The following is an 11,667-nucleotide window of genomic DNA, read 5'->3' as shown; positions in this document are numbered from 1 at the left end:
TGTAAATGCCACCTCTTTCCTGGAACCTTTCCTTAACGCCCTGGTTTTATACTTTATCTTAAGAACATGGGGGGGGGGGGTTCAATGGGTTTTCAAAGTGAGGAAGTGTCATGATCGATTTGCTCTTTAGAAAGGTCCTGCTGGCCACAGAGGAGGACGTGGGAGGGGGGGCGGGGAGGCCAAGCTGGGAGACTGTGGCGTCATGCTGGTAGGGGTTGGAGGTCACTTGGGCTGGAGGCGAGCCTGTAGCACTGTGACCGGCATGCGGGGCTTGGTGGGGGTGGGGTGGGTTGGCCCTCCGTGTGGCGGAGCGAGGAGGGGTCAGGGAGATGTTCAGGGTTCTGGTGTGGGTAGTTGGGGCAGGGTGAGGCCCCTCCTCACAGCTTCTGTTCTAGAATTCTTCAGTGAACTAAGGAAGCTTATTTTCAGTAGAGAGACATGCACGTGGATATTAATTCAGTGCAGTGGGGTGGGTGGTCTATGAGGAATATCCGTGGCTGACGTGGTTCTGCTCGCCTGTGACTGTGTCCTTTCCAATTTGTTGTTACCTACTTGTTCCATTATAAAATATTTTTAGCATGGCCTCGGTAGTATGAAAGCTACACAGCAGAGTAAGGGCTCATTTCTGCTTGGAGAAGTCGGGGAATAGTTCATAGAGTAACAGATGTTGTATGCGAAAGGGTACATAGGGTTTTATTTGGAGACTCACAGGTAAAAATAAGAAGCTATGCATGAGAGACTATGGAGTCTGAAAAACAAGTTGAGGGTTCTAGAGGGGAGGGGGGTGGGAGGATGGGTTAGCCTGGTGATGGGTATTAAAGAGGGGACGTTCTGCATGGAGCGCTGGGTGTTATATGCAAACAATGAATCATGGAACACTACATCAAAAACTAATGAGGTATGGTGATTAACATAAGATAATAAAAAAAAAATAAGCTACGCAAAGGCTAGTGGCATGAAACAGAGGTCATGTCAGGGATCTGGCATGAGATGCTTCTCTTTGGTAAAGCTTGTGAAAGACGATTGTGGGCCCTGCTCTGCTCTTTTGGTCCCAGGCAGATCTGGGCATCCCTCTTTCTCTGCACCTGGCAGTAAGATCACTAGCATACCCTCATGCCTTCCCGGCCTGAAGGGGGGAGCCCCAGCGTTCAACTCGAAGTGGTTAGGACCTGCACAGGTACCTGGTCATGAACGTTCAGTAAATGCTTATTGAAGATTCAGGAGGGACCCGTGGAGGTCCTGGTCTTTTTCTCTCCTTTTCCCCTAAGACAACTTTACTTCCAGATGGCTCCTTATCTCCCGGCCATTGACCACACTGGCTCAGACCGATGAGATCCGTCAGATCCTGGATCCCTTGAAAATCTGCCCTGGGGTCCATTGGTGGATGAATTCAGCACCACTGCCCCCATGACCTTGGCCTTCCCTGTTTGCTTTCCAGCCTAAGACTTGGCCCTTTCGTGTCAGGGCCTTGGCAGTTGGTGACTGTGCTCAGTGGAGTGGGATCTAAATCTTGGGGCTTGGTTCTAAACCTCCAGGAACTCTTGGCAAATAGTCCAGTGACCTCGGAGTCCCCCGTGGGGGGTTAGAAGGCCTGAGTTCAAGCTTCAGTTTGGCCTTTCCTCCCCATGTGACCTCTGGTGGATTGGTGGGCTGAAGGAAAATGGTCTTCCAGTGTTCCTGCTGACTGGCCCAGGTTCAAATATTCAGTGGTTGTAGGGTCCCGGAGTCCAAGGCCTGGAAGGAGCCCGAAGTTCCTGCTGTTGGAGGCAGTTGGAGCCCAGTGCTCACTCCTGACTTGGAACCTTCGTTTTTAGCCACTGCTGATGGCCTGGAAGAATGTTTGGGTTTTACCGAGTTTTTCGAAAGAGAAAGAAGAAAGTCAGTGAGCACCTGCCGTGTGCCGAGCACCTGCTACAGGCATTCCCCATATTTTTCCATTTAGTTCTCTTAGAGTGCCTGGGGTGGGGTGGATTGTCAGTCCATTGTGCAGATGAGGAAACTGAGGCCCAGGGAAGTCAGGGCGCCCACCGGAAGTCTGACGTACGTGACCCACGTCGAACAAGAGCCTGTTCAGTGGTGGGGGCGTGGCTCCTTGCCACCTCTGCCCGTCTGACCTCCCCGTCCCCTCTCTCCTGCAGAGAGCCAGCTGCTCCCTGGGAACAACTTCACCAACGAGTGCAACATTCCGGGCAACTTCATGTGTGGCAATGGGCGGTGCATCCCCGGCGCCTGGCAGTGTGACGGGCTGCCCGACTGCTTCGACAAGAGTGATGAGAAGGAGTGCCGTGAGTGGCCAGGCCCTTTGCCGGGGTGGGGGTGGGGAAAGTCCTGGGGCCGCGGGGACGAGGACGAGGGCCTGATCTGGCTCAGACCCTGCGCACTCTGCATGCCGCAGGCTGGTGGGTTTGGGGCTCTGGCCATCAGCCTAGCCCTCTCCACCCCATAGCTCTGCCAGGGACAACAGAGGACCCCTTCACCAGGCTCTACTAACCCCCACCCTGGGGCGCTGTCTTTTTTGCTTTTGCTTTACGTATGAGGACTCTGAGACTCCCAGGGGTGATGTAGCTTCAGCATCTCCCAACTAGCAAGGAACAGATCTGGATTTGAACTCAGGGCTGCCTGACCCCAAGGCCCGGACTGGTAACCATCTTTCACGTCTTGTACACTGTGAAATGTTCTTTCTGATTAAATAAGGCGTAGCGTCATGCCAAGTAGCCCACACGGAGCTGGTAGCGAGTAGATAGTAATTTGCTGCCACCTACCCTTTGCTCTGCTAATATGGCCTGGGCATCCCCTTCAAATGGGCACCACCAGGAGCTGGGGGTTCGTTCTTATCCTCCCCACTCACCTCCTTCTTCAGCCTCTTTTCTATTCTGTGCCCTCGAAATATGCATGAGATTTGAGTCTGTGGTGATCTACAAGAAAGGAGGCACCGGATGGGAGTGAGGGCGTCTGGGGTGTTGGATGATCCCGCTCCCTGCCCTGTAGAGTGTAGTTCTCTTCTCCAAAGTTGGGCGCTGCGGAGTGAGCTTGGCCCCGGCACTCTGGCAGGCGGGAGTGACACCTGAAGAGTGCTGGGCCCAGGGTTCCCTTGTGGGTCACTGCCTTGGGACCACACAGCTGGACACTGGTTCTTGTTTGGCTTGTCCGTGGGCTTTAGGCACCAGGCCACAGGGCCTCACTGACAGGAGAACTGTGTGTTCTGGCTCCGAATCTGCTCTCTTTCTGGAAGCCAGCTGAGGAAATGGCTGAGGAGATGATAATTTGAACTTTCATGTAGCTGTTACTGGGATTTGAGGCCCAGTCTATTGACACACAGGAAGGAAAACTGGGTTGGAGCCCACCTCTGGAGCCAGCCTGCCCATCCTCATGATGCGCTCCCTTGGGCAGGCTGCCTACTCAGAGACTGGCCCTTCGTCTGTCATGGGGTCCGGTATCCCTGCTTGCCTGCCCCTCACTCTTCAGAGAAGGTTTGGGAGGGGGTGGATTAGGAATATTTTTGTGTGTGGGGGGGATATTCATTTTGTTTATTGCCTGTGACTTTTTTCCAAACAGACCAGTATACATAATGCATTTTTATTTTTGCAGAATTTTAAAAAAGTATTAATGTCTGTTTCAGCTTTCTCTGTGTCCAGGTCTTCAAAATTGCTAGAAACGTAATGTTTGTAATTTTGAGTTACACATGAGATTGTGTGCGTGAACTCTGTAGTTTGTCTAGTTTTGAGCATTATTAAACACTCCACGAAGATGTGCAATGAGCATTTTTGGAATACAGTGTGTCTGTGAACTCTAGTAAATGCTGATTTTCTTTAGCCGAGCTGGGAGTATTCAGGACAGGGTCAGTTTATGAAAGCGTACGGGGTTTGGACCTGAGACTTAAGTTTTATTCCCAGCTCTGTCAATAGCAGCTTTGTGATGTTAGGATACTCTGTGACATTTTGTGTTTTGTGTCAGTCCAGTTCCATGATTTCAGAATTCATGCATAAACTGGAAAAGGTGATGGAAAGAGAATATTAAAAAAAAAAGATGGGGCAGGCAGCAGCCTGGCGCTGTTGGGTTTGATTTGGAACAGGCTTGTCTTGGCTGTTCTCGGTCTTTTTTTTTTCCTCCTAATTTCCTACCCTTAACCCCCAGGCATAATAAAGACTTGACTGGCATTTATTTAGTGTTTCAATCAAAACATAATTTTAAAAACCGTGCACACAAACACACGCATTAAAGAACCTCTCCTCTGTTGCCTTTCTTTTTTTCTTTTTGTCTTTAAATCGTAACAACAGAACATTAAAAGGTTTAGGTAAGAGAGGGAAGGAAAAGAGGTCCTTTTCTAAAACAAATTCTACTTGCGTTTTGAATTTCTTACATATTTCTTCCCAGTCCAGGGGTTGAGGGTGTGAACACTGGAGATAGACTGTCCATATCCCCGTGTTCCCTCCCACCCCTCTGCCCAGATCACAGGCTACATGATCTTAGGGAAGTTACCAGGATGTTCTAGACCTTCGCCCTGGGGAGGATTGAATGAGAATGCCTTAGCCTCCTGGTGCCTCAGTGTCTTCCTATCCAAAGTGAGACGAACAGGGCTTCTGGTAAGCATTGTTGTGAAGGTTAAATGCACGTTGAGCACATAGCACAGCGCCTGGGTATTGTAAGCAGTGTGTAGACATTAGCAGTCATGGGTCAGTCCATACATACTGTTTTATACAGGTGTTGTCATGGCGATGTGTGATGGAGTTACCCGCTTTTTTCTACTTCACATTAGAGGCCCTTTGCCAGATGACCATATTTAGCCTTCACGATTGTTGTTTTGTGAGGTTGCCTCCTGTCCCATCACGTTGGTGTGGTGTACCTACCCATTGCCCTGTGGTGGCTGTTTAAATGTTTGGGGTCACTGAAGGAACTTATCCACACCTGGAGGGCAGTATACACGGTGGCTTCAGCCCGAGCCAGGCTGGGCCCCGCTGAGGTCTTCAGGGTCCCAACTGCACCATCTTTCCAAGGGCCCTTTGAGAGCAGCTGCTGTGGAATTCAAATGCCACCTCTTTGTCCTTTCTTCGATTCTTTGGAACAGTGTGGTACTTATGGGGAGGAGAGTGAAGGTGGCTGATTTCCTCGCCACGGAGAGGTGGTTGCCTCAAGTATCCCGTGAAATAACTTTGGCATTTTGAAGCTAGTGCACTTAAAAAAGGAGAATTCTTGCCCTTTCCAAAGGGTGAGGGAAGAGCCTGGAGAGCTCTGTCGTGGTGGGATATGAGGCGGTGAGAAGGATTTTCGTAAGACAGGAAGAAGCTTTTCTTTTATCATAAACATAATAAAAACCACAAACTGTAAAAGTTGGGGGAACAGGGAGGAGAAAAACAACATCGCACCTAAAGTCTGACCTCTAACAGAACCACTGTTAGCATCTTGGAAGTTTTTATTCAGGGCTTTTCCCAGCTGAAATCACTGTGGATATGCAGTGTTATATTTTGATCTTTTTTCCCGGTAACATTTTGACCTTTTAACATTTTAATGTATTTTTTCATATTTCTCTATCCGTTTTAATGGTTACAAAAACCGTCCATTCACACGGTATCATATAGTTTATTGACTCATGATTTGGCATTTAGGTTGTTTCCAGCTTTCCACTGTTAGAAATAGTGTTCAATGTTGTGAACATGAGGGTGGACATGACTTTCCTCCTGTTTTGAGAGATTTTCTTAGGGTAGGTTCTCAGAAGTGAAATTACTGGGTCAAAGGACAGGAGCCTTTTTTGGTTCTTGAAACCAGTGCCCGCTTGTTTTGCTAAAGGTTTGTATCAGCGTGTGCTCCTTCGCTGGCAATGTGTCAGAATTCTGGTTTTATTTTAGTCTTGGCAGCATTGGGTAATATCTCTAAAAAATATTTTTTCTGGCCAATTTAGTAGAAAAGTTATATATTTTCATTTTTTTTTTAATTATCTAAAGAAATTGAGTGTTTTCCCATAGCCTGTTTACTAGTCATGTTCCTGACTTTGTGAAATATCTATTAATGGACTAAGAATAAAATTTCCACCCGGGTTGAGTCATTAAATTTTCCACCTTGTGAATCTGGCGAACCTCTGCCTTAGAGTTTTGAGAGAAGAGGCTCATTTTGGGAAAGTTTGAGTGAATTTCTGCTTTTGGTTGATAAAATGCCCTCAATGATCATTTTATTCAAATAACTTTTTTTTTTGGTAGTAAAAGGAATAGAGATGTTTTAGAAAAACGTGGAAGACACACGAAAGCAGAGATACTTTGAGAGTTTCCTCTGGGTTGCCCTGTCCCAGGCACTTTGCGCTATATTAACTCATTTGATTGTCACAAGCCTTATGAAGAAAGGACTGTTGTTATTTCCAGATGAGGGACCTGAGCCACAGAGAGATTACTAGAACTGGCCTGTTGTCCCAGAGAATAAGTGCCCATCAGCTTCCTGCACCAGAGACCACAGGCTTTCTCTACCTGGGTCTCTGTTATCGTGCCAAATCGGATTCCTCTGTATGTTATCACTACTAACCTGCTTTTGGAAAAAACCAAGAAACGTCGATGATGTACTTCTCTGCAGATGATTTCTGAAATGGCCATTAGTGCTGTGAGTCTTTGCAAGAAGAGACTGTAGTGTAATTACTGCTACACACTGTAATAATAAAGCAGCAGTCCAAATTTCTGGAACTTACGTGTGACCTGGAGTCACGAGCCTTAAGATCTCCTTCCAGCTTGGTGTCAGATTTTAGCTGCCATCTCTCTGTGTCCTGACCACATGGGGGAGAGGTCTTGGAGGTTTGAGTTCTGTGTCACGAAGTGCTCTTCTTTGAAAAAGGAAATTGATCAATGTCTTCGATCAAGCATGTACGGACTTTCACGTCTCAGGCTGAGTGTGTGTGCACGCGCATGCATGAGTGCACGTGTAGGTGGGGGTGGAGAGGAGATGGGGATGAGTTCAAGGATCTTGTCAAATGATAAGATTTTAATGGATTGCCAAGTCCAGAGACAGAAAAGTACAAAAATGGAACTTGAATTTTACTTGCTTTGTTTACAGCCATTTCTTGAGCACGACTTTTCATTGCTCTGGTGTGATGGCAGAAATCCATGAGAGGCTTCGGAGGACAAGTTTGGAATAAGGGACACCCAAGAAATATAAAGGGGGAGGAAAATAGGGTGGGGGGGACAGAAACTCTTTCTTTCCTTTTTATCGTCTTTCTCATCTTCTGCCTCTAGGTGGCGCCACATGTAATGTTTTTCTTGTAAGCCTGCTACTGGGCAGGCAGAGATGAGGGGACGAAACTGGAGTTTGAGTTATTATCTGTATCAAATGTCAGCAGTAATTCAGCTGTTCCACCAAGGAACCAGTACTTGGCTCACATGCAGAATTCCCTAGAAACCGGGAAGTGGAAATTTGTATCGTTATAGAAAGGGGAGATTTGGATGCAGAGATACAGAAGAGGAAAGACTCCGTGAAGACAGAGAGAAGATGGCCATTTAACGCCAAGGAGAGTGGTTGCTCACAGCCCTCAGAAGGGACCAACCACCTGCTGACACTTTGATTTTGGACTTCTGGACTTTGGGGCTGTGAGACAATACATTTCCGTTGTGGAGGCCACCAAGTTGGGGCACTTTGTTACCACAGCTCTAGTGAACCAATCCGGGCATCTACCCATCTCCCTTTTGTTCTTAAAAGATTGTTACGTGGTGGGGTGCCTGGGTGGCTCAGTCGGTTGAGCATCTGACTTAGGCTTGGGCTGTGATCTCAGGATCCTGGGATCCAGCCCAGGGCCCCTCCCGCCGCCCCCTCACCCCCCCGCCCCGTCAGTGTCGGGCTCCCTGCTCAGTGGGGAGTCTGCTGGTCCCTCTCCCTCCGCCCCATCCCCACCCCTCCTGCTCATGCTGCTGCACCCTTTCTCAAATGAATAAATAAAATCTTTTAAAAAGTTGTTACGTGCTGATGTAACAGGTGACATTCACAGGCATCCCTGCTTCTGCTCTTTTCTTTAATAATTTGAAAGTAAGAAGCGTACTGTTATAGGATGGATTCTGTCCCCCCGAAAGATACGTTGAACTCCTAAGCTCCAGCACCTCAGATTGGGGCCTTATTTGGAATTGGGATCCTTGAGGATGAATTAGTTAAGATGAGGTCATCCTGGAGTAGGGTGGGCCCTTAATCCAGCGTGATTGGTGTCCTTACAAGAAGACAGTGTGAAGATCTGAGGGAAGAGGGCAAGCTGACGGCAGAGGCAGAGGATCGGGGTGATGCAGCTGCGAGCCAAGGAACGTCAGGCTCTGACGGCTGCCACCAGAAGCTGAAGAGAGGCAGGAAAACGTCTACCCAGAGTCTCGGAGGGAGGGAGGCCCTGCTGATACCTCGATTGCAGTCTTCTTTCCAGAAATGTGAGAGAAGAAATTTCTGTTCCTTAAAGCTGCTCAGAGTACGGTACTTTGTGGTGGCAGCCCCGGGAATCTGATACACTCACTTCCCGGGGGCAGTTAAAACCATCTGGGCTGCAGCGGGCCCTTTATTACCCGCCTCTGGCCGTGCCACCGGGCCTCCCCGGGCCCGGGAGCCGTGTGAGATGTCCCTTTTCCTCCAGATCTGGGATCTGGCTAGCCGTTGTTAAGGGCTGAATTTCAAAAGCCTTCTGAAGACGTCGGGCTTCACAAAACAAAACTGGAACTTAGAAGAGTCTAGAGAATATCGTTGCGGTTTAACGGTCCGTCCATTAAACACTCGAGAACGAAAGCTCGCTGTCCTTCGTGGCATTCCCTGTGTGGGAGGAATCCATGACCTGTGTGTGTTTACGACACCTCTTTTCGAACTCCGTCTTTTTGTTTGTTCACATACTTGTTTTAAAACATCTTAGGTAATTCCGGGCGTGCCCCCCACTTCACTGAACGGGTTTCATCTCGAATGTGAGACCATAAATCCTGTAGTTGGGAACAGGGGCCTTGGGCCGGCCTCCACTTATGACCTCTGAGGCCCTGGGCACCATCTTCCTGACTGTACCTATTTCCTCATCTGTAAAAGGGGGATAGTGATGGTCCCTACGCCAGGGGTGATGTTGAAAACAATAGTGCTGTGTCCAGGCCATAAGCCAGTAAGAAAGGGTCTGACCTTGAACAATAGGCACTGTTTGCTGGTACAGCCAGGGTGAAAGATCAGCCCTGCTGACCACAGGGCACTGTTGTCGTTAACGAGCTAATGTATGTGAGGCTCGGAGCTGGTGCCTGGCACGGGTTAAGCATTCAGTAAATGCCAACCGACATTATTCCCTCAATAAGCACTATGACATTCTTGCTGAAATCCAAGGCTGTTGTGACATTCCTGGCCCGTGCAATGCTGGACATTACTGGTCCAGCCCGCCCCTGGCCCACCTCTTCCAGAACCTCGCGTTCCGTTCTCCTCCACGCCCCTTCTTCCTGCTCTACCCTGGAGAACCTAAGCCAGGTCAGGACCTTCTTTTACTGGGTCAATATCTTCTTTTCCCTTTAGAGAGTCTTGAACACACAGTCGTGAGCTCTTCTGAAATTCTCTTTAGCTGAGAGCTCCAGGGAGCCAGCCACACACCGCAGCTGGTGCAGAAGGGAAAGGAACAAATATTTGAGGGTCCGAGATGAGCCTGGCAGGCTCTCGGGGCTGCAGGGAGGGAAGTTTAGAGGGAGCTGTCCTGCATGCGGTTGGGGACCTCTGGTTAATGGACCTGCCATTGGCCCCCGCCCGTAGAGTGGCCGCATCAGCTTGCTCCCAGCTCTGCGGCAGCCCTGCACAATTAAGCACCTAAGTGGATTTTGATGATGGCATTTTGCTTCATTGCTCGAACAGCCTTCTTCAGTCCCCGCCTTCGCTACACTGGCCTGAAACCCGCACCGTGCCCTGCAGCGGCCTGCAAGGTTTTCGGCCTAGAACTTGTACAAGAGACAGCCTTCCTGGTCCTCTTCCTGCCCACTCCCCCAGGCATGCCCCCTGTGCCCTGCACCCACGTGAGGAGAGGCTTTCAGTCCAGGTGTTGGGATCACAGCCTGAATTCCCAGGTGGCCACCCAACAGCTACACACAGACTTTCTGGCTTGTCGAGCTCTACTTGACCTAACACGAATTTGACCTGCTGCTCACTTTTCTAAAAGGGCCCTGTAGCTGTTTGAAGATGCTGGCAATTTTTTACACCCCGGAGGGAAATACAGAGTGCTCTGAAACTCTCCGAGTATATCCGTTTGCTAGGCCTGCGATAACAAAATAGCACACACTGGATGGCCTCCAACAACAGAGAGGCATTCTCTCACCTCATGGGTCGCTCGACGTCCAAAGTCAAGGTGCCGTGCTCTCTCCGAAGGCTCTATGGGCCCTTTCCATGATGAAAGAGTACTCAGAACTGCTAGTGGGTGTGTAGGCAGCCTGTGGGAGTTCTTTGCCTTGAAGCTCCTCGGGGCTGGGAGGGGCTCTTACTGTACCTTGCTGGGAGCTCTCGGCCTTCCAGCCCACCTGGAGGAAGCGGGGAGGGCTCCCAGCCAGGCGGGGCTGTAGTCAGGTCTCCTGTGTCCTGGCCAAGGACACTAAAAACAGAGATGAGCTTCCAGTGTTTCTAAATTGGGAACTTGCACCTAAAAGTCCGGATTATCAGGTATTCTAGAAAGATCAGATTTCACGTTAGGATACTTTTCTGTGCTCAGAGAAGCTCCATCTGTCACGCGTCTCACCATCTTGTTCATGTGAAGGCCTCTAGTAGTTCTTTAGTTCTGAGACAGGCATCTTTTCATGTTTTCCCATCTCTGGAGTGGAGACGCCTCTTATAATGGATGGGATAGGAAAACACGGTGTCCTCGTTTTAATTGGCCAAGTTTTTTCTTTCTTGGTTGTATGTAAAACAGCGGCATGCCTTGCAATCCATGGTGTATTGGGTTCAGTGAAATAGAATTTTCTCTGATTGTTAGCATGCGATGTCTCAGCCCAAAGTTGTGACATTTCCAAACCAACAGATGCACCATGTGTACGTTTTCCTTAGGGTGCTTGAGGACAGGATGCAGGTGCAGAGTCGGGGGCAGGGGTCTGGTTCTGGAATCATGCTGCCTGGCTTGGATCCTGGCTCTGTCACAGGTGAGCTTTGGGACCTGGGTGAGGTACTCAGTCTCCATTTCCTTAAATCCCGTGGAATTTCTATGTGGATTAAATGAGCTTAAAAACCTTAAAAACCTTCTAAGTAGCTGCTGGGACATAGTAAGCCCTCAGTAAATTCTAGCTGTACTCTTACTGGCTGTGTGGAGTCACATTTCTGGTTTAGATCCCAGCTCCGCCCCTGGCTAGTCACTTCCTTTTGTGGAGCCTCAGTTTCTTCATCTGTGAAACGGGAACAGGTCTGAAAAGGGATGTGGGAAAATCCGACGTGCAGGAGCTGACGTCTGGTGCATAGCAGGCAATTAATAAGACCCGCTCTGCCATCTTATGCCTTCCCCCGCTGTACGTGATTCCCTGAAAGGGAGAGTCTCCAGGGTGGCCAGAGAATTTTTGATCCAGGCTTCTCTGGGACTCCTGCAGTCATCAAACATGGCCTGGAAGGTGCTCTGTAGATTCTGCTTTCCGGCAGGTTGTCTAAGCTGAGGAAGGTGGACGGTTCTACTTCAGAAGTACTGTGAATGTTGAGGTCAGCAGCACATTTGTCAAAATGAACATCTGCCCTTCCCTGAACTGTTTT

General features: G+C 49.1%; 1 protein-coding gene across 1 annotated transcript in view; it reads left to right on the top strand.

Annotated features, from left to right (window-relative positions):
* Positions 1–1,836: 1,836 nt before the first annotated feature.
* LDLRAD3 (low density lipoprotein receptor class A domain containing 3) overlaps positions 1,837–11,667 on the top strand; it is a 153,869-nt gene continuing 144,038 nt past the window's right edge. Inside the window, exons 1-2 of the mRNA XM_021684906.1 lie at positions 1,837–1,882; positions 2,139–2,285. Of these exons, the coding sequence (XP_021540581.1) occupies positions 1,837–1,882; positions 2,139–2,285 (193 nt within the window). The remainder of the gene's footprint in view (positions 1,883–2,138; positions 2,286–11,667) is intronic.

This window comes from Neomonachus schauinslandi, chromosome 11, assembly GCF_002201575.2.
Source record: "Neomonachus schauinslandi chromosome 11, ASM220157v2, whole genome shotgun sequence".
NCBI classification, from domain to species: domain Eukaryota; kingdom Metazoa; phylum Chordata; class Mammalia; order Carnivora; family Phocidae; genus Neomonachus; species Neomonachus schauinslandi.
Note: the sequence above shows the minus strand (reverse complement) of the source record. Positions and strands in the feature narration are given on the sequence as shown.